Source organism: Lactuca virosa, chromosome 9 (genome assembly GCF_052849685.1).
Source record: "Lactuca virosa cultivar CGN04683 chromosome 9, Lactuca_virosa_CGN04683_v6, whole genome shotgun sequence".
Lineage (NCBI taxonomy): Eukaryota > Viridiplantae > Streptophyta > Magnoliopsida > Asterales > Asteraceae > Lactuca > Lactuca virosa.
Window position 1 is genome coordinate 57,684,153 of NC_136434.1, and position 24,335 is coordinate 57,708,487.

The window sequence follows — 24,335 nt, forward strand, 5'->3', positions numbered from 1 at the left end:
GTTAGGTTTGAAAGGTGATCCAGACCTAATAAACACATACCCTCATCTTTACGGATTCTAACAACATTACCAACCTCTCATCCCTTTCGTTTATCTTTGTTAATACATATAGATTCTTAAAAGTTGATTTTTAATATATATTTAAAAAATAAGATTTAACCAAAATATCTTTTTGTTTGATTTATATATAATCCATTGTTATCATCAAATCATGATTTAATTTATTTGATTTTGCTTATTAAACATGTCATATAATATATTTTTTAAAAGCATATGGTATGTTCTATTCAACTAATTCATTATTATTCATTTAGTTATTAAGACTAAGGTTGTTTATAAGTAGACGTTGTAGGTTAGAAACTTGGAAAGACGTTGAAAGGAGAACGGAATTTATCCCACCAAGCAACTCCCCTCCTCCACCCTTAAACACATATACTCCACTCACTTAACACACACGTGTAGATATATATAATGAAAGATATTTTATACATATATATTAAAATATTTTAGTTGGTCTTTTTTTTTTGAAAAATATATCTTTAAAATCACTTATACGTTTATAACAAAATAAGATACTTCTTAGAAAAAATTACAAAATAAGAGTGTCTACAATATATAGTTTAATTGAAATTTGAATAATATTGAATGTCTAATTGACATCAAATGTATGAGTGTCCAGTTGGTGCTAAATGAATATGGAGTTTAACAGGAAAAATAAAACTTTTTTAAGTTTAAAATAAATGTTTTATCGGATTTTTGTAGAATTCAGGAAAAAATAATAGAATTGTATATTGTATGAAAAGTAGAATAATGATTTGTTTGTTGATAAAAAATAATTTTTTAATTAATTAAAGTTCAATGCATTATAATGTATTTGATAACTTCGAATTTTTATGTATTTGAGTTTCTTATTTGATAACACACTTCTAAAATATGTTTTTTTTTTAATTTTTATTTATTTATTTATTTTTATTTTATAAAAATGTGCATTGAAAGGCAATAACATAATAAAATTCGAACATGCAAAATTTACAAACTGTTAATTAATATTTTAACTTTTATATATCCAGAAGTGATTTTATTTATTAATTATTAATTTATATATAGTGGATGGATGTACCAAGATGCATAGAAAATATGCTAGTTTTAGTTAGCCTAGACGTTGCATCAGTTTCTGGTACACTCTTCTTAACAGAAACCAACTCCTACGGTACCTCCAGACTCGATCTCCTCCTATATATCAATCTCACCATCAAAGACCACAAGACCTTCCCTCTCCCTCTCCTTTTTCTTTACTTTTTCATCTCCAACTCCAACTTCAACTCCTACGTATACACTTTCTTCACAATGTGCAGCCGCGGTCATTGGAGGCCCTCGGAGGACCAGAAGCTCCGACAACTGGTTGAACAGTACGGACCTCATAACTGGAACGCCATAGCTGAAAAGCTCCAAGGCAGATCAGGTATAATTGTCTTGTTCGATCGTTATGATATCAGTCTTCATTTCTGAAAAACTATTTGTTTCCTATGGTCGTATCCGTCTGTGATTTTCGAGATATGCAACTCAATTCATGGTTTGTCATCGTTCTGGAATATTGACATAGCTCCAACTCCAAGTAGATCAGCTGTCATTATGTTCGTCATTCTTCTGTCATTTTCGAAATACGCAACTTAATTACTTGCTTCGTATTCTTCTTTGATTTGCGAAATTATCAACTTCATTGCTTCGTCCTCGTCTGAAATATTCGAAAGTAATATGCCTGCACTGATCATTTTGTTGGTTATCCGTGGAACGCCATTAAGCAGATCAGATCTTGTTAATTTCATTACATAAGTTATGATCGATCCTCCTCTCACAGGTTATCCTTTCCGAAAATTTCAACTTACTTGCTACGTATTAATTCCAAGAGTTAGTATTCGTTTCATGTACTTTCGTTTGATGAATTTCGCATTTTTCTTTTGAACGAATTAGGAGATATATTGATAAAACGTCATTGTTTACTTTCATAATCGAAAGAATTAATTACATAGTTTTATTCGTTTGCTGTAGTTTTCGTTAGATGATCTTTGCTTATTTGTTATATGGATTGTATATCTTCGTACGTAATTAATTAATTAGTAATATGAATTGTATGATTTTCGAACAGGAAAAAGTTGTAGGTTAAGATGGTTCAACCAACTGGATCCAAAGATCAACCGAACGCCATTCACAGAAGAGGAAGAGGAACGGCTTCTAGCTTATCATCGTGAATTTGGAAACCGATGGGCTAACATCGCCAAGCTTTTCCCGGGTCGAACTGATAACGCTGTGAAGAACCATTGGCATGTGATCATGGCTCGAAGGGTTAGAGAAAAGTCAACAAGGATGCATGGCCTCCTGAGAACCAATGATGCTGCTACTCATCATCATCATCATCATGCATTTGCGGAAAGATATCCATACACTTATTTTCCTTATGAGCTTTCAAGAAATCTTGCATCACATCTACAACTCTCCATGAATCTGTTTCATCAATTCAAGATAAATGAAGGTATACCCACTAACCTATTAGAATTTGTATTGTCTGTTTTGACATGCTGGGATTAGATAATTAGGACGACGTCATTTGCATGTCTACCAGTTCCGTTCAATTCAGTCCATCAAACATATATTATCATCTTCCTGCTGCTAAGCAAACATACCAATTAAGCACATTGGTATCAATTTGTTATTATTTTAGTTTTGATTATTTTCTCTTATTAATTGATTATCGGGCTTTAGATAAACGAGATCAGCGGGTGGAGTTTTACAATTTTCTCCCTGTAAATACGGACTCTAACGGGAGTGAAGTAATCGATCATGCAAAAAAAGAAGAGGTCGAGGTGGAGCAAGAAGCACCCGAACAAAAAAGGAGAGACATTCACGTTGTACCATTCATAGATTTCTTATCAGTCGATAAAAGTTCATCAAGACACTAATCAGGATGGTTAACCACGATGTTCAGTTCATGACTCACATAGTTTATGTATCATAAAAGAATATACGTTCGATATTCTAGGAGACGATACTTTACATGTATTCTTAGATTATCATTAAGCTCTCTTGAAATCAATAGACAAGAGAGCTAGCAATGTATGCATTGACTTCCAACAACACAAAAGATTATTACAAGTTGTAACATATATATACTGCATTATGGACTAAACACTATTCATTTTATTTTGTAAAAAGTTAAATATTTTGTAATTGTAGTTCTAATACCTTTTAAATAAGTTTTTTTTTTTTTTTTTTTTTTTTTAAATCTTAATTTACTATCAGTTGTTCCAAAATAATATGACAATTTAATTTATTGATACATGTTTTGACAAATATAACGTGCTAGTATATCAAATCCTACTTTGTCAAATGGTTGGAATGACAACAATTGCCAACCGAACGTCCAGAAGCCCCTTTTGTACAATTTGAACATTTTTAATTAAGCCGGCCCTCAACAAAATTTTGAAATGTAACACTTTAGCTTTACATATCATCATATGCACAATATATACCACCACAATAACCTTTGTTGGTGCGATGAGTTTTTTTTAACTGATGCAGTTATATCCTTAAACCAGTGGCGGAGCCAGGAATATTATTAATACGGGGTACAAACATAATCGAAATTTAAAATAACATTTAAACAATCAAAATCTGGATAAAAACATGAAGCCTCTTGAAACTGTATTTTTTAACAAAAATTTTCTAATGGGTGGTGGAATACCGATCTTGCTATTGTCTCTAAACTCTCGGCAGCAATCACTTCGATTCATGAGAAGAAAAAAAGGTTGGCAACAAGATTTAAGTGTTGTTTGTTTTTTTGAAGCAAAAATTCATAAAGTCTGTGGACCACCTCTGCAACTCTCTGCAGTAGAAGAGGTGGACCAAACGGCTGCAAACTGTAATAAGAAGTGTGTTTGTTTTTTTAACATCTGCATGCTGGTACAGATATTAAAAAATTAAAATAAATTGATTTTATAATCCGCAAATATTTTATAATACCGAAAATTTAATAATGTATGATATTTCGGCAAGAATTTATGATATTTCAGCAAAAAATAATGATATTTTAACAAAAAAATAAAGATATTTTAGCATAGAATAATGATATTTCATCAACAAATTATTATTATTCAATATAAAAAAAAATTTTCAACAAGAATAAACGAAAAAAAAATGTGAAATAAGATTTTAGCAATATATAATCAATATTTTAGCAAGAAAAAAAGAAGAAGAAGAGATTGGAAGAGGTAAGAAGAGGCAAAACAAGTGTTGCGCTAAGAAGAATACGCACAGAGGTTTTTTAATCCGAAGACTTCTGAAAAACAAACAAACTGCAAGATGAAAAGTGTTGCGCGTGTGCTGCGCCGCGCAGCAATAAGAGGTCTGAAGAGGTTTTTTCCAAAAAACAAACAACACCTTAATGTTTCGAGCTGGGGGTGCAAGGTAGTTAAGCTTACTTACATATAGAAAACTAATATACAAAGTTTAATATATAAATTTTATTTCGGGGGTACAACTGTATCCCTAACTCCCCGTCTAGCTCCGCTACTGCCTTAAACCACATTATAAAATCATCAAAATTTGTTTCCTTATCAATAAACAAAAGAACCACGCCATTTAAATATTTGTTGGTGTAGTTTTCTACAATCGCATTAAAAATGATTTTGTTAGTGCAGTTTCATCTCAAACATACCATTAAAACCCGACTTTTTGATGCGAATGTTTTACACTTCGCACATTTAAAACGTGATTTTTGGTGCTATTTTTTATAACCGCATCATTAAAACTCTTCAGGGTTTTCAAGATATTTTCATAAACACTTTTTTGAAATAATTCTTCTTCTTCATTAAGATCCTTTGTTGCGCATAAATTCATCAAAGTTTGAAATTTCTCTCTTCATTAGAGGTAATTTTAATATTATTTTTTAGTCAATTTAACATGTTTATGTATTAACTACTTGTTTTTTGTTATTTTTAAAAATTGATTTTTTTATAGATTATTAACACCTTAAATGTATATGTAATTAGATAAAATATTTAAAAAGAGGATTAGACCACCAGTTTATATTTAATTACATCATTTTTTGCTTAATATATTTGTTGTTATTTGTATATATTTGTTTATAATTATTTTGAATACATACATTTACATTCATTGTTTGTTTATTTTATTTTTCAGATGGATCATTATTATTTGATGTGCAAAACTCTATGTATATATGAAACTTATATTGATTGTGTTCAATTATTTTGTTTAAATAATTTCTAAATTAAAACTTTTAAAAACTTATTTTCAAGTTCAATGTGCTCAAGGCTGTTTTTTTATAGGCCTATCATCTAGTTTTAACATATCTTCCTGTTTCACAAATCACTTAGACTCATCTAAATGGTAATATATATGATACCAAACTAAGACCTCCTAATTAAATCAACAAACATGTAGAATAACATTTAAGGCAAATTCAAGTCCACATCGACTCTAACTCAAAAATAAAGAAATAAATAAATAAATAAATAAAATCTTGAAGCTATATAATGGGGGACCGACATCTAAATCTGAGCACTAAACAGAGGTTATAGATGGGCCAAGTGTAAAACACGTATATGTAGATTGATGAATAGCAACCAAGATATGCACGTGTTTCGTTATATTGCCTAAATCTACTTATATGACAAACTAATGTACATATGTTAAACTCATAGCAAACCTCGTATGAAGATAATAAAGCGCATCCATGTATGAACTATCATCATGATGTCTCAAGCACTTCATCTATAAAAACACACAAGGATAACTGCAATGACAAGACAACTAAATACAACAATTGTTTACATAAATATAGTTCTCTCTCCCTCTGTATCAATCCTACTCTAAAACATCCCCCACATCTCTTCCTAGCCCTAACTTAGACACCATAGATTATTTTCGGGAACAACATAGGAATGAAGTTAACCATTCTTTGTTTAGTCCCCTTGTATTACGCTCCATTAACATGTATACTCCAATCTCATAGTCTCGTGAAGATTGATGTAGAATCACCACACACCCTTTAGTATACCAAACTCGCTCTAAACGCACTATGTTATCCATAAGCAACCCAAGTGAATCACCTAACTACAAGATCATGAATAAATTTGTGACAAAAGCCTATATATGATTGTGTCCAAACCTGAGGCAACCCCCTTCTGGCCGTATGGGGGTCCAAATCGCCCATCTCCCCCATATACTCGAATATGAACATGAAAACACTTTCAGACAATATCTACACAACTCAATCTCTTTCACTACTAGAAACATGGGCATCATAGGCGAAAAATCCCATCTCAATTCTATCGTTGATCCTTAATTTATTGCCCATTCGTGAGAGACCAACGCCATAAATTCTTTGTCAGAAGCAGTGGACATGCTGTCTATTAACAACATAATTAGCAACAAAGTTTTTGCAAATCAACGACGAAATTAGTGACAAAATGTTTTTTGCACGTAGTTTGTTTAAAAGGTAAATTGTTATTGCAAATCTATCACAATATCTTTCCAGCACATGTGTGCAAAATTCTAGATTTAATTTAATCTTTGTATTTTGAATACAAATCAAAGGCTCCCAAAGTTATGTATTCTAAAAGCAAAATTCCTAAAATTAAATAGTCTACAACCGGAGCCTCAATATTCAAAAACTGAAACTATCAAAATTAAACATCTATATTCCATTTCAAAATATAGTTAAGTGTTAGTCAAAATCAAATTAAAATTAAACATCTATATTCCATTTCAAAATATAGTTAAGTGTTAGTCAAAATCAAATTAATATATAGTTATTTAGCATATGTACCCTCTAAGATGTCGGACCTTGGTTTTTCATGTACTTTATATATATTGTGTTATGTATTACCTAGTTTTTGATGTGTTTGTTATATATTATGTTATGCACTTGTTTATACATCCATTCAAGTAAATTGTCATAAAGAAAAAACTTTATAAAATGGGTATTCTAAAATGGTTTTACATATGTTTCAAAACATTTTAGAAGTTGCATGAATCATGATTATGTTGCATCCATTCTAATAGGTTTGCATGAATGATCACTAGTGTGGTTTAGACACTTAAAAAGACTTTGGATATCTGATCAGTGAAATGAAATTAAAATAATTAAGTTGTAAACGACATTCTAAAAAACCTTTACCATGTTTTGGGTTTTGCAAATGATCCACATGGTATGCGAGTGATGGTTCACATGAATGACTAGTGTGGCTTAGACACTTAAAAAGATGTAGATATCTGATCAAGGAAATGGAGACGAAATAATTAAGTTGTGAACGACATTCTAAAAAACATTTACCATGTTTCGGGTTTTGCAAATGATCCACATGGTACACGAGTGATGGTTCACATGTTACATACTAAGAAGTAAATAAGTTGGGGCCTCTATTTAGGTAATATGATATGTGTTAGTTTCATATGTATGCTTCGTTAACTCATCATCCCTTGAGAAGAAGAAGAGAAACATTAGGAAACAAAGGAAAGATGGACTATGAAAACTTGTGGTTATGGGCCCTTTGTTCTAAATCGTACATTGTGTTATTGATACATTATTTTGTTTATATGATGTTTATGAATTAGTTTATAATGTTTTATTAAGATGGAAAATTAGGTTCCTTTAAATATATAAATTTGTGTTTATTTTTATATTATCCGTATGATTTACAACCATTATATGAACTATATGACTGACCAAATTTCTCAAGCCTAATGTATTATTTTAACATGTGCTTAGTTTAAGGCATAATTGGTGGTACAAATTTGAAGAAAATGAAATAGTTAAATAAGCTTTTAAAAAAGATTCAAATATTTGAAATAGTTGAGACTTTTATACCATTAACTTAGTTTTCTTTTTTATCGATTATAATGGCCACCGTATACACTTTTAACAACAAACTTTTCTTTGTTAAGTGTTTTTAATGTTTTAGGACTTTCATAAATGTTAAAAATGATTTATAAACCTTTAAACAATGTTTTAAATCATTATTTCTAACTACCACATTGTTATGTTCTCATATCGGCTGAAAATACTATAAGTTGGTGGCTTATAAGTCTAGGTGTCCCCTCCTCCTACAAGTTGGCTTTTGGGAGTGAATTCTACACTTGGGCTTATGACATGATACGGGCCTAGTATGGGATGAGTTTGTATCAATTGGTATCAGAGCTCTCCCCATCTTTCGAGGTGCCAACACTTGGAGTGGTAGCCTACAAAGTGGTGGTTTGGACCTAAAAAGAGGGGTGCCAATCGTGACCAACAATGACTCGGAGTGGTGGCTTGGACCGAAAGGGGGTGTCAACCGTGACCAACGAGGACGTTGACTCTTCAAAGCGTGGGGTATTGTTATGATCCCACATCGGCTGAAAGTACTATAAGTTTGTGACTTATAAGTCTAGGTGTCCCCTCCTCCTACAATCTGGCTTTTGGGAGTGAGTTCTACACTTGGGCTTATGGCATGATACGGTCCTAGTATGTGATGGGTTCGTATCAAACATACAACTCATGCTCCAAGATAACTCTCCTGAATTTTCTAATCTAAACAATAAAATTTAATTATGTACATTAAACTTAAGTATTTATTATTTTTCTAATGTTAGAAGTATTACGATGAGTTGGAAAAAACTACATTCATATTAAATGTTATACAATTTTTTTTATCATTTCAATACAAAACAAAATTGTACAATTAGTAGAAGATGCTCTTGAAATCACATTTATAACAATTTTCTAGCCATAAAAAACTGCACATTAGGCTGGACGGTGTACTCCTACTGTATACAGTGGTGAGGAATTATGGGCAGTGAGGGTCATGATGTAACACCACATCATGAAAATGTGTTTTGTGTGGTAAGCATGAGAAGAACTTATTGCATCTAAGCCATATGGTATAACCGTATTATACATCAAGTTTAGGGATGCAAACGGGGGCGGATATTAACGGGGGTTACAATCCCCGTCCCCGTACCCGAACTCCAATCACCACACCCATCCCCGCCCCCGACCCGCCTAAAACCCGATGTATTCGGCTGATAAAATCTCCGACGAGTATCGGAAACCCGATGGATACCCATTTAATTCAAAATTTTACACCAAAAACATAATAATATACTTTAATTTTGATTTTTATTTCAAAATCTAATATTTAATGTTAAAATAACAAAAGGTTAAAAACAAAGTAGCAGTAATTTGACTTTGTCTCATTTCGTAAAAAGAAGTGGGCACCTTTCCATTATATTATAGCAAACGTGCTAGACTTTTCTTTTTTACTGGCGATGTGGGATGGAATCAAAATACTTATAAACCAAAGACACAACGCTAATTCAACCATATTGATGTAATTATTAGGTAATTAATTAATTTCTTAATTAACTAATTCTTGAAAACAAATTACACATACGTTGTCAATATTTTTTAGTGGGCACTGGATAGTTTTTTTTTTAGAAACGGCAAACGAATTAATTGGAAGCCTACTCGCAATATTTCAACGAGTACCCCGGGTTCGAGCTCCTTTACAGGGCAAACCTAGCCCCCAAAGGGATTTTCAAGAAAAAATTCCCCACATGTGGCACCACAAGAGGTAGTTTAAGGGAATAAAACTTCCAACCTCACGCCCCACATGGGTATAAAACCCGACGCATCAACTCAGCTAGGCTGGACATCACTTGCATATAATTTAAATCGAGTCCTTTCAATATATGCATAGCCATAACTATAAACCCTATTTTAGAAAATAATATTGCTTTTAACTCATTAACATAAATTAATTATATAAACATTAAATAACAAAATGACCTAACAATTCAACTCTAGACAAACTTTGTAAAATATAATTATTAACTAAAACTACTTAATCTTTTTTTAAGAAATATGATGGATATATAACTTATATGTAGCCACTAACTAACACCAATATAAAACCATATAATCCAGTTTTATATTTCTGTCGATATTGTATTCCTATGAGGCAAATGAGGCAATCAATATTCTAAATATTTTGTCCCAAATCGCTGCGAAAAAATCTAACGTGAAGAGTCTATCTTCTATAAATATAGTCCTAGCACCATCTACACATATTTATGCCTAGCTTCTTAGCAAAACATTTTAGGGAAATTCGTATGTATCATCTAGAAGCATAGTAAAATCCTTTATATTTATTTTTCATGGGATATATATAATCGGGTATTAAACGGGGCGGATAATGCTATATTCGTCCCCGACCCGTCCCCGTTTCAGGTATAAAATTTAACCTCCATCCCCGATCTGTTACCCGTCAAGACGGGGAATCCCCTCCCCGTTAGGGTCGGGTCCCCAGGGGTATCCGAATCGGCGGGTCAAATTTGCATCACTAATCAAGTTAAAACAATGTTACAGCATTAGCCCTTCATCTTTTTTTTTATATTCAAAATCTATCATTTGCTTTAGTTTTAGTTTGAGTTGTTTCTAACCTTCATATTATTATTATTATTATTATTATTATTATTATTGTTGTTGTTGTTGTTGTTGTTGTTGTTGTTGTTATTGTTGTTGTTGTTGTTGTTGTTGTTGTTGTTATTCTAAGTTTATAACGCCTTAATACAAAAATCTGCATGTATTTTCGGGTGTTATAGTTAAACACCATAACACCCTAACCACAAGCACATGTAACATCACATGTAAAAATGGTATTAATTGCAAAGGACCATATTGGAAAAATGTTTATTTTGAAGTACTCTAATGTTTTTTTCTTCATTTAAAGGTTTGATGGTTAACCTATAATAAAACTTGAAGTAAAAAATACCAAAATACATAAAAAAATGAAACGTCCCAAAAATACCGAGTAAAAATGTAACATCCGGATTCTTGGAGGTATTTAAATTTAATGTATTTTGGATTTCGGGCGGGACCACGTCGTGGTAAAGGCATCCCACAACGTGGTGATGGTCGATGTATCGCGGATTTTAAATGACCGCCAAGGCGTGGCAGCCTATGGCCACGACATGTCAGCTGTTTAATGAGAAACCCTAATATTCGGGGTTTTCGCCCCTATTTAAAGAAATGTGTTGGCTAGGATTGTTCACCCTCAACCTTCATCAGACTCTCTCAGCCTCCAAGCAAACTAACCTCTATTTTTCTCTCTAAGCCTTTTGTGTTGATTTTTGGGGATTAGAAGAAGAAGAAGGTGTCATTTGGACTTGGATTCAACAAGCAATCAACTCTTCTCATCATCTTGATGTATGTCTTCTGGACTCTTGTAAGTCCTCAAATTCTAAGCTTTTGGGTTTTTGTGCATAGATCTAGGTTTCTATGCCTTATTCTTCATGTTATTACTCATTGGAATGTTGGGATTCCATAAAGTTGCCAACTTTATGGATCCCTAGAGTCCCTTTGTGGTTAGGAGTGTTGGATCTGGAGTTTTATAGAGTTTTGAACTCTTGTATGAGATCTTTGCCTTTTTTTACTTTATTTGACCTAGCTTGAGCTCAAGACATGTATGTCTATAAAGCAACGATTTTTATGGTCAATTGGATGAGAGAATGTCATCTGGGAAGATTGAATGGTTGGTTTATGTATTAAGAGCTTATTGGATTAAGCTGCTCTGAACCATCCTCACGGCGTGGCGAATAGGTCACCACGACGTGGCGGATGGCTGCCTTGCAACTGTTTTGTCCTGTAGTCCCCACAGCGTGGCTAGAGGCTAATAACGACGTGGCGACTGACTAAGTTGACTTTTGACCAAGTTTGGCCTAGGGATATTTTGGGTATTTTGAGTTGTAGTTTGAGACTAGGCCATTATTTTTTGTATATGTGATTTGTAGAGTTAGTAGTTGGAGCTGTGATTTGTTCAGCTATCCTTTTCAGACTGTGAGGTGAGTTTTCCTCACTGTACTTATAGGTCGAAGGCACCAAGGCCGGCCCACTGGATTATGTATCCTAGCATATTGGATTGATGTTATGTTGGTTATATGATAGACTGATAGATCTGTATGATTATTTGTGTTCACTGAGTACGGGTTAGACTGGTAGATCTATATGATTATCTGTGTTCACTGAGTATACGTTAGACTGGTAGATCTGTATGATTACTTGTGTTCATTGAGTAGGCGTTAGATTGGTAGATTGGTATGATTATCTGTATTTGTTGGTCATTGATTGTTATTGTATATGTCGACATGTTATGATTGTGTTGGGTTGAGGCGGTCCTGCTTTGTGATTAAGGACAAGATATCTGGGGCGGTCTGGATATGCTGAAGGCCCGATAAGCGGTCCAGTCAGGACGAAGGCCTGGAGAGAGGTCCAGATAGAGTGTACGCCCTGCGCAACGGTCCAGTCAGGTTGAAGGCTCATTTATGCATGTTGTTATCCATTTGGTTGTGTGTGATACTTTGGGGGGATTTGTAACATCCCAAAAAATTCAGATAAAAATTTCATTTTAATTCGTTTTAAAACATCTAGTAAACATGTCGAAACAACAAAAAGTGTATCATAGTGTAATAATATCAGAGTACAAATCCCAAAATCACATAAATGCGGAAAACATGGGCAGATGCGGTGCGATCAAGCTGGGCCCTTCCCTTTCGAGCTGGAAGTACCTGAAACATAAACTGAGAATCGTAAGCACAAAGCTTAGTGAGCTCCCTCAAAATACCACAAAACATATACACGTACAGTCAAAACATAGTTGGGTCTATTTCACCCCCTTCGGTCTCTTTCAACCAGTATCGGGTATATGTCAACCCCTTCGGTCTCTTTCAACCGTTACTGGGTATATTTCAACCCCTTCGGTCTCTTTCAACCGGTACTGAGTATATTTCAACCCCTTGGTCTCTTTCAATTGATATCGGGTCTATTTCACCCCCTACAACTAGCATATAATCATAACAGTAAGGGTCACAAAGACAACAAACATATACAAGCAATATATGGAATTGTCACGAAGACAACTATCATCCTACTAACATAATCCAGTGGCTCGTCATTGGTGCCTTCGACCCACATGTATAGTGAAGGAAACTCACCTTAGACTAAAGATATCAAATCACACTCGAGCTGTTGAATCGAGAAATCCTCTCACTAAATCACAAATAATAAAATCCTAATTAGAAATTAGGTCAATAACCCAACCTGAGAGTCCAAACCCTAAATCTCGGCTTTAAGGGTAAAAGGTTGCTTTACCTTCCCTTATCTGTCAACTCAAGGCTTGGACCAACGCATGACTTGAAATAGACTCGAGGGTGAAATAGACCCAGGTGAAATTGACCCGATACAGCCTTGAGCTGACAGATATGTATGTTATGCAGAATTTGGAGAACTCACTAAGCTTCGTTCTTACGGTTTTCAGTTTATGTTTCAGGTACTTCCGGATCAAAATGGTAGAGCTCGGGGTGATCGCATCGCACACACAGCATGATTTCCGCTTTATATAGCTCTGATGTATTGGATTGGTTGATTGGCATACTCTGATTTACTTGTGTGGTTTTATAAACACATTTGGGTTGATGGTTTTTATTATAATTAAAATGAAATTTTTGGTCTTAATTGTTGGGACGTTACAAAAAGGCCATAACTAGTCTAACTAGTTAGAGATTTTATAAAAGAACGTCAAAGTTTTATAAATTTTATGAACTCTATTATAAAATATAAAACTTAACTTTTAGGATAAAGACAAAAAGTCTTTCTAGTCCAAAAAGATGTATATAATTTAATAAATCATACTATATGATATATTATGTTACTTGCTAATGAAAATTAATTATTTCCTAGAAATAAATAATTTATAATTTAATTATAAGAGTTTATTGAACATTCATTAAAATCAATTTATAATAAATAATCAATTATATCAAGTTGTCGTTAGTGTGACCCATTAGTATCATATGTTGATTAACAATATCACTCTAATATGATTCTTGAGCATACAAGATCCTTCAATGTGTGTGTGTGTGTGTGTGTATATATATATATATATATATATACCATCTTATAAACCATACATAATAATGTCTTAAGTGCAAATTTTAAAGCCTAAAGTACAAACAATTAAGCATGTTATCTTAAAAAACAAGGAAAGCTGATCTGGACCGTTAAATCTAAAATGAACGGTGTGGATTTTAATTTTGGCAATCCAAGTGAAATGGTTTCGACCAATGAGAAATGGTTTTCAATGCATGGTCTTAAAAGACAATGGAACCTGCTTGATGTACATGACTTTGATGCAACCTTCATATCCCCGCTGTATACTCAAAACAAAACACTGATGAATCGCCTTTCCATTAAATTAACATTTGAAGAGCCCGCTCATTTATGTCAGCATCGCCTTTCCAACTGTCTCTCGATTCAAATTATTTCTAAACCCTCTCTCTAATCTGAATTTTAATTTGAACTCAAAAAAACACTGATGGCTCCAACAAATTCATTTGAACTTTGAACCCCTTTTTCACTCTCTCACACCTCACGTCCTCTCTGGAAAACCATATTCTTACCGTCGCACCACCCATAACCTTGAAACCATCTCCTACATCAACCATTGTCGGAAGTCCGAAAACATCTCATCTGTATCGCCTTTCTCTTTATCTCATCTCTCTGTTTTTATTTTGGTGATGACCGGATGCAAGTCTGAAATAGTTGATAGGTGTCTCTTTCGGATTTGAGTCGGAAGCACACCACCACGATCTTCGAGCATCGGTTTCCCTCATCTCCACCGACATCGGCTCTCTATCTTTCACTCTTAACTTTGTCATTTACTAACAGCCTAATATCTCATCACCGATGTATCTTTTTGGCTGTGTGTGTGTTTCTATTTCATATAGCTATAATATTTTTGTTTTGTTTGTATCTTACAGTCAAAGTTACAGAAAAGAAAAAGAAATTTTGTATTTGGAAACCCAAATGAACCCTTTGGTAAAATCTTGGATCCGTTTACATCTCCTGCTGTTGCCGCTTCCCCGAAGATTCAAAGGCAGAATCATCTGGTATGGTTTCTTTCTTATTTGGCAATTTTGGGTATCATTTAGAACTTTTTCTTGATTAAACCGGAAAAACCGCATGTAGGTTACAATGAATCTGTGTTTGGATGTTAGATCTGGGTTTTATTTTGTTGGTTTTACTCAAAATGATTTCTGAATAGATTTATGTTTGGGGGCTGAAGATTACATTTGTGTTGTTTTGGCTTTCGATTTTGATAGTCGTATTTTTGATTTTTGTTGATTTATTTACATAATAATTTTTATTGATTTATTCTGGGAAAATGTCAAATTTAATGAACTTGAATTTGTGCGTTTTTGATGAAATTATTTGCAGATGTGTGAAGATCTTGTAATGAAGGATACATATTGGTGGCTTGATGTTATTGGTACTTATTTGTTTTGGAATAACAACTTACGTTCATTTTAGCGTTAAATGCAAGGAATGATAACTTACTTCCATATATTTTCTAATGCAGATGAAGAACTTTGTCATTTCTTGAGGGAATCGAACTGCAAATACAACAAGCAAAGCCCATTCTATATTCATCCTTGTACTATTCTTTCTATCTGGAAACCATAAACCCTAGATATGTGAGTTATTCTAGCAAACCTCCTAGGTGGTACATTCACATTCATTAATCCTTTTAGTTTTGTATATATTTGCTTCCTATTTTTTAATCTGTTTAATGATAAATCATTTCATGAAGCAAAGGATTAGGCTTCCCGGTGTCTGTTTACCTCTTTCGATCCTACAGTAGTAGATCAAGTGAGGCAGCTTGTTTTTTGATTTTGTTGGATTTTTGATATTTTTGAATAACTTTTGTAAAAATTTGTTTCTATGCATTGGGTTTTTATGTTATATATATATATATATATATATATATATATATATATATATATATATATATATATATATATGCTTAGAGTTGTTAGTATGTATTGGGTTTTTGCAGCAAGTTGTTGTACTGTGTCTATTTGTTTATATAAAGTGTATGTGTATTTCAAAACTTTTTTCTAAATTTATCTGATTTCTGATTAAATAGGCACCATTATTTATTAATTACATTGTTATTTTTTCTTAATTTACTATTTGTTTTGTGCATTTGTATTGCATTCTAAATGATATGAAATGATCATTTTTTACATTTGTAACATGATTTAATAATGGAAACAAATTTTGAGAAATGTTGTCAATCTCCTGCTCAAAGTGACGTGTGGTCTAATATAAAAGGCAATATGTTTTGTGTAACATGTTTAGGTTTTCAGTGTTGCTTGTTCTAATAAGCTTTTCTTATTTCTTCTAAATGTATTTGGCTCTGTTTATTATAACATATCAGCTTGCCTAATTTGGTTTTCTTTGTCTTAAGAAAGCTTCAAGATGTGAAAAGGAATTTTGTTTTTGTTAATCTGTTACATAGTTGTGAGTTCCGATTTAGTAGATGCGTATCATGTTTGTTCCTTGAATATTATCTCTTGGTCCTTTATGATGTTTTGTATAAAATTTGCAGGTCAATGGATGGAATTCCCCCGAGACCATTAGCCCTTTTAGTCATTATGGATTTTTTATCCTCGATAGCCCCACTTCAAGAGGATTAAATGATGATTTATGACCATTTTTCCCGAGAGTCCTTCTAAAACTTACCTCTTTTTGTGAAATGATGCAGCATCGATGAACATTGAAAGGAGTAAAAAAGAAGAAAAATGTAATTGATGTCGATTGATAAAGGGTGTGCTGATGACATGAAAGTTTATTAAACAGGGGCTGTTGCAAAAGTGATTGGAGGGACTATTCATTGACTGCATTTGTAGTTATTTTTTTTTAATTTTTTTTTTACTATTACATTAATTTTTATTTTCTAATTTTTATTGATGTACAAAATTAAAATCATAAAAATATTTACTTGACCAAGAAACAAGTAATTTTACAAGACTAATCATTTTATAAAAATATCTACAAAAAATATCTACAAGACTAATCATGTTATAAAAATATCTACAAAAAAATTAATTAATAATTAAAATACCCTATTGACATGTTTATTAAGGGTAACTAATGTTAATATTAAATATTTAGCAAATAGAAAATAATATTTTTTGAAAAGTTTAAATTACCAATAAGAAATTGAAGGTATGTAAGTGCATCCCTTTCGTATAATACATGTCCGTACCGGTAAACATGAAACTTTATATTGAACATATATGAATCACATAACAAATGTTACTAGAAAAGAGTTAGGACCGTATAAATATAGACAAACATAAACAAATATAAACCAACATAAACAATATTTAACGAACATACATAACCCAAATGGAAACTAATCACTTCCTCTCCGTATGTCATGCCCTTAAACGAAATTACGATTAACACAAAACCAACCAACCGAATTGTCCAACAAACTAATATGAAATTCACATTTTGTTAGTAACCTTCTTTCACTTTTTAGCCAAAATACGTGTACACTTTCATTTTTATCCATAATAGAAAATTAGTAACATTTTTTATTATAGCATCCTACTTTCATATGTTTTGGTTACAACATTATACTTTTGAAGAAGCAGCCTTTACACCATCCTACTTTCATAATTTTGTATTTAAGTGATTTTAAGGACATTTCAGGGATGTGTAGATTTTTCAAATAATCTATGTGATTTTAATGATGAAAATTGCTTTGTATTTAAGGACATTTCAGTTATGTGCAGAATTTTCAAGGATTTTGATATGCATTTCTATTGGTTTTGATTTCACTATTTTGTGGGACAACGCTCTATACAGATTTTATGTCGTGACTGTGGTTGAGTATATTATACCTCTCATTAATCTGACCCCTAACCCAAGACTTGTTGTATAATTATAGCATCGTACTTTCTGTAGCATTCATTATACCATTGTACTTTAATTTTTTCCAAAGTAAAATGCTCTTACATGAAAAGTAAAAGTACGATGTTATGAATTTTATAATTTAACCTTATATTTTACAATGCCCATATATCATTTTGTTCATTAGTTGAGCAATGCAAATTCAAGATATATGATTGTTTTTTTATAAACATTTTTCTGAAAACCATCTTAAAATGTCATAAAATGTAATTTTTATAAAGTATAATGCTATAAATGAGCATTAAATTAAACATTTTCAGTGAAACCATCTTCAAATGTCATAAATTTTTATTTTTATAAAGTACACTGCTATAAATGAGCATGCAATCAAACATTTTTCCAGATGTAGTAACTATTTGCGCAAAAGAACTAATCGCTTATAGAAATAACTTGCCGTATTGCACGAGACTCTAAATAGCAACATAATTTTCTAATTATTCAAGATAAAACATTAACATACATTATTTAACCTAAAACCAAAATGTATTTTTGTTTTTATCCTAATATAGCAACGTACTTTAAAATTTCACCTATAACAGCACTTTCATATTTACCCTATAATAGCAACATACTTTCATATTTAACCTATAATAGCACCATATTTTTATTTGTAACCAAATTAACGTTGTATCATATTTAACATAAAAAATACAACGAATTTCCATTTAAGCTAAACTACCAACTTTTATCCTTATCCTATAACTACACATCGAAATAAAACTTATTGCCACCGAAAACAATTCCTCAAACGAAACTATGAGCCGCCGCCGCTTCGCGCTAGTACGCTACTTTTATATATATATATATATATATATATATATATATATATATATATATATATATATATATATATATATATATATAATATCTTTTTCCATTACGAATTTGAACATCCAACTATTTCACCATGTTCTTAAGTTTTTCTAAAGAAGCAAAGGGGAGGAAAGGAACGGAAATGAAAAGATAGATGTGTTCTTGAGTTTTTTTTAAGGAGGGAAAGGAAAGGGAACGAAAGAAATGGTGTTTTCGAGTTTCATTTAAGAAAGGAAAGGAAAGGAAATAGAGAGATTAAGAGGGGAAGACAAGGCTTATTTTTTAAGTTTTTCTTTCCTCTTATTTTTAGGATGATTGAGAGGGAAATGGAGGGGAAAGAAATGAAAGGTTTCTTTCATTCCCTTTCCTTCCTCTCTCTTTTTTTTTTCATAAAAAAAAAACTCGAAAAAAGGACATTTTATACGGGACATCTTTCTACATAATTTAATATTGCTATACCAAATATTGTTTTATTATCATATTTACTAATTTATCAAAAAGTAAACAAAATACACTACATGTGATTTTCTTCCTATAAATAGAGACTAACCATATATATATATATATATATATATATATATATATATATATATATATATATATATATATATATTAACTTTGGTTCAAATATTAGGGTTTACCTTTTTATAATTAACTTTTAAACATTTATAAACATGGAATAAAAAATAACAATAATAATCAAATTCTAGTTTTTTACAGAAAAATACCATACTTATTATATCTTAAAAATAATAAAAAAATGGTTCTAAAAAAATAAATGAAACATTATGTTAGCTTTAATGGCTAACGAACTAACAAAAGTTAAAATGGTTGGGTTATGTATATGGAATTGTGGATGAGAGATTTAATTTTTAGTAAAAGGAGGGTTAGTTTGTATAACCGACGAAGATAATTTTAAAAATTATAATCAATTAAAGTGATTAATCGATTTAAATAATAAAAATTGAATTATTTATAATTTTTAATAACAAATTTTATTATAGTAATTTTAATGTAAGTCTTTAAGAGTTTACAATCATACATGTAATACTTAACCTTAATCTCTTTAACTGCATCTTGTGTTTCAATTCAATCATTATTGAACGATTATGCATTAAGCATGAAATCATGATGATAAGCTTAATCAAGCTTTTAAAACATCGATTAAGGTATTCTTATGTAAATTGTATACAAGATTTATTTTGAAAAACCAAAATTTTAAGATAAAGCTCATGATTTGTAGAAGGGTTTCCAGTTTGTCAATGGCGCATGTTGATGCTCATACGATATTGGTTGTGGTCATACACCACTCATGGATCTTCCTTCCAAACCATTATGCTATGTAGAGATCCATGGCGACACTTATACCGATAAGGCTTTCTTAGTTATGGAGTACGATAACTTTCCTTTAATTATTCATGAATCTGTTGAAGAACCAATCCTTACAGTTTATTATTGTCTTCCCAACAAGCTATTGTATGAAGGGACAAGATCAATGATGTACTCTAAGTGTAATTAATGCATATATCAAACATTATGTGTACCATTTGCATTAGTTGCTTCCAATTAAAATTGATATTGAAGGATCTAGGATGTATTTCAAGTGATAATGATGAAATGGTTGTCATTATCTAGAAAGGTGATGGATAAAATAGAGGTCAAATGACATGGTAGAATAAGAGGCGAAAAATGAGGATACAATGAGAGGTTTTATAGATGGTAAAGTGATGTAACATCCATAAAATTTTCATAAAATCAAAACTTTTCAAAACAATATTTTTTCTATAGAAGTGTTTACAAAACCCATTAATTCCAAATCATTATTGTAAAATCGAAACCTTTCTCAACATAGTTTTCAAAACGTTTGCATTATCAGAGTTTCCCAGAAATCATCAATTCAAAACACGAGGATGTGTACGGTCACGCCTTCACCTTGCCACGATCCACTAAAGTACCTGAAACCATAAACCAAAACTATAAGCACGAAGCTTAGTGAGTTCCCCCAAAGTACCAACACCCAACAGATAACACATACAAATAACAGCACACATACAGAGCATTCAGCCTGACTGGACCGCCTCGCAGGGCCTACAGCCTATCTAGACCACTCCTGAGCCTTCGGCATGACTAGACCGCCTCGCATGGCCTACAGCCTATCCAGACCGCTCCCGAGCCTTCGGCATGACTGGACTGCCTCGCAGTGCCTACAGCCTATCCGGACCGCTCACCGGGCCTTCGGCCTGACTAGACCGCCTCGCAGGGCCTTCAGTCTATCCGGACCGCCCTGGCCTGTTGGCCTTCAGCACAAAGTAGGACCGCCTCAACCCGACCGTACACACACATGTCGACATATACATAACTCATAAACACATAATCAATCAACATGCAAGCACAAATCATACAGATCAATAAGCATAACATCATCTTATCTACCAAGATACCGATCTAACAGATCATAGCAACATAGCAACATCCTATCCACCAGGATACCGATCTAACATAGCAACATCCTATCTACCAAGATACAGATCTAACAAATCATAGCAATACAATAGCATGCATAACAGGATATCAATCCAATGAGCCGACATTGGTGCCTTCGACCGGAAAGTACAGTGAGGACAACTCACCTCGCACCGCCGAATACACAGACGACCTTTGGTTGCCAGATCCCCGAAACGCCAACAACAAGACAACACCCCATCAGCAATTGATTCCATGAATAATCTCTGACTGCAGATCCACTAACACATGTGCGCTAACAGATACCAAAATGACAATCCATCAACATCTAGCCACTGACTCATACTATACATCCAATTCAGGGTAAAAGACCTTTTTACCCTTCCTCAAGCATGACCCAAAGCCAAGGCCCAACTAATGACAAAAAGGCCCAACATCAATATAAACTCCTTAAACCCAATTATGGACCAATTTTCCAAATTGGGCCTAATTCCATCCATGACCTTCACTCAAGAAGTTCCAGCAAGCCAAAAGCCCAAACCATAAAATCCCAGACGGCCCAATACAACCCAATGCAAACCAAACCCGAATCTTGATCCAAAAAGGCTCAATTTACTTCAAGGCCCACACATGGCCCAATTTTCCAAATTGGGCCCAACTCCTTATTGGGCCTTTATCCAAGGTCTAATCCTCTAATTAGCCTAAAAGAACACTTATCCAGATAGTCCATTAGGGCCCAAGTATCAAAGCCCAACAGATGGCCCAATACCCGAAGCCTAAGTCCGAAATCCCAAACAGAGGTCGTATGCGGGGGATACTCATTCGGTACGCTAGGCGTACTTCGCCTCACATTGACCACCATCGGGGTGGTTGACTCCGTATGTGAGGCGTATAACAACTTACACGGGGCGTACCCTCGCAAAGACGAAAATCATGATAAGTGCTTAATGGCTTAAGCACTTAAGCCCAAACTTCAGATCCATGACTTAAAAGCACTCAAGAACCATAAAGTCTCAAACTTTAAGACTTTGGTCGACCAAAAAGGGCTTAATACATGGTCTTAATCCGTTAAGACCTCCTACAAAGAACAAGGGACCAAACTAGCTCAAGGGACCTCATTTTTATGTCTTTGAACCCATCCTAGGGTCTCAAAGGACAGCCCAAAACGTCCAAAACAAAGCATGCATAACAATGAGACTTTTGGGACAAAAAGAACACCAAAAAGCTACTACAACAAGATCTAAGCAATCCAAGCACAAAGTTAGAATCTTTTTACCTTCTGGAGCTTCTTCATGAAGTGTTGATCCAAGATCTACAAGCTTGCTTCACTCTTCAATCACCTTGATGCAACTTCTTATTCTCCAACCACACAAGAAGCACACTTTTAGCTCACAACACACACTTATGGAGGCTAGGGTTTTGCCAAAATGACCCAAGAACTTGGAGGCTGGAAACAGATGGGAGAAATGGTCCATAAGATGCTTAAATACTCCACAACCCTAAGAATTAGGGTTTTCACCCAGACACACGTACGCCCTGCGTATATATGCATTCGCCCAGCGTACTAGGCGTGCCCTAGTACGCTTAGCATACTCACATGTACGCCCAGCGTACAAATCCTGCTCCATAAATTACAATTTTGCCACTAGGGCTCCCCATGGCCACTTCATTCCAATCCAAGGACCAAAAGTGACATAATTAAAACTCAAGGGATGGATTTGAAATTACTTGAAAACTGGGGTGTTACAAGTGATGTAAATAGGAAGGTTGTTGTGGATAAAAATATTTTCCAAACAATTATTTTGTTGATAATAGTGTGGAGAAGGTGGGAAGATTTTTTTTTATAGTTTTGTATGAAGTTTTTCATAAACATGGTATGTACTGGCAACATGGTATGTATAGGCTTTTGACAACATTTTAGTGTAACTAAATGTTGTTATTGTTACTATATAGGTGACTATATGCATTATTTCTAGACAAAACTTCAAAAATGGTCCCCGTGGTTTCCGAAAATCTGAAGTTTAGTCTCTAATCTTTAAAAAACCTCACAGATGGTCCCTGTGGTTTCAAAACTTTTAACAAATGGTCCTTTTTGTTAACTCTGTTATCTTGTGGGCGTTAAGTGAAGGGTATTTATGTCATTTCACTGCCACAGGGACCATTTATGAAGATTTGCCTTATTTAAATATATATATATATATATATATATATATATATATAATTATTTAATATTAAAGGGTCTCTCTCTCTCTCTCGTTTAATCAAACAACTATTGTTTGGATCTTGACCATCTATACTTTGTTCCCCAGATGTACCATAAGCTTGGACCTCTGGACTTTGTTCTCCAGCCGAAGCATAAGTCTGGAAGTCTTGAAATTGATTTGAGTAATCATTAACATTCTTTCTATGCATGGAATCATCTACAACATTGCGGCTGCCTGACACAACAACATTTTGTTCCTGACTAACCAAGTTACCGCCTTTCCCTATTTGATCCACAGAACTATCTCCAAATTCAGTGAAAAAATCATTGTAGGATCCAAACCCATTACCATCATTCTCAGCAGGTTTACTAGCAAAAATTGTCCATTACACCTCCTTAACACCAGGAGCACCTCCAGATCCATGATCCCACATTCATGATCCCAACTAGTTGTAGCATCCAAAGGCTCCTCCAAACCAACTACCTCAGTATTGGGTTCTTCACTCACGTTATCAAATGCAAATGAATTTGAAGAAACCAACGGACCACCATGGTCTAAAAAAGTGTCAGTTGACGCATGTTTGGTATCCCCATCAATGGAAGAAGAATCTTCACCTACTTTCCCCAAATCCTTGAGTCCGGTGCCAACATCACTGATACCTAAATTAGTAAAAGCTTTAGCATCATCAGAATCATTCCCATCAGCTAATTTGGTCGTTTCTGAGGATAGTGGAGTGACCTTATAACTATCATCGTCATCATCGACCAATTTATCAAAGAAATCTTCGTTAGTATCCTCCACCTGAAATGGAGGATTTGAAGCCATCTATACCAGTGAAAACCTAACCTAAAAAAAACTCTCTTGATCTCAATTGGGTTCAGAACAACGTTATAGATCCGGAACAAGAACTCCTAATAAATCTAGAAAAACCCCAAAATTGATATATATCAGATTAAAAACAGGAGAGATCCAACTAAGGT

The 24,335-nt window shown here is 33.4% G+C and overlaps 1 protein-coding gene across 1 annotated transcript; it reads left to right on the forward strand.

Annotated features, from left to right (window-relative positions):
- Positions 1-1,149: 1,149 nt before the first annotated feature.
- On the forward strand, positions 1,150-3,176 carry LOC145138270 (transcription factor MYB54-like). Its single transcript, XM_079072373.1, has 3 exons — positions 1,150-1,462; positions 2,147-2,530; positions 2,761-3,176. The coding sequence occupies exons 1-3, from the start codon at positions 1,348-1,350 to the stop codon at positions 2,955-2,957; spliced, it is 696 nt and encodes a 231-aa protein (XP_078928499.1). The 5' UTR covers positions 1,150-1,347; the 3' UTR covers positions 2,958-3,176.
- The last annotated feature ends 21,159 nt before the right edge of the window (positions 3,177-24,335 follow it).

What these genes read in the sequence shown, in the direction of transcription:
- LOC145138270 (XM_079072373.1), top strand. Translation starts at nt 1,348, where the DNA reads ATGTGCAGCCGCGGTCATTGGAGGCCCTCGGAGGACCAGAAGCTCCGA. An exon ending in AAAGCTCCAAGGCAGATCAG is followed by an intron (nt 1,463 to 2,146) that starts GTATAATTGTCT and finishes ATTTTCGAACAG; the next exon opens with GAAAAAGTTGTAGGTTAAGA. An exon ending in TCAATTCAAGATAAATGAAG is followed by an intron (nt 2,531 to 2,760) that starts GTATACCCACTA and finishes ATCGGGCTTTAG; the next exon opens with ATAAACGAGATCAGCGGGTG.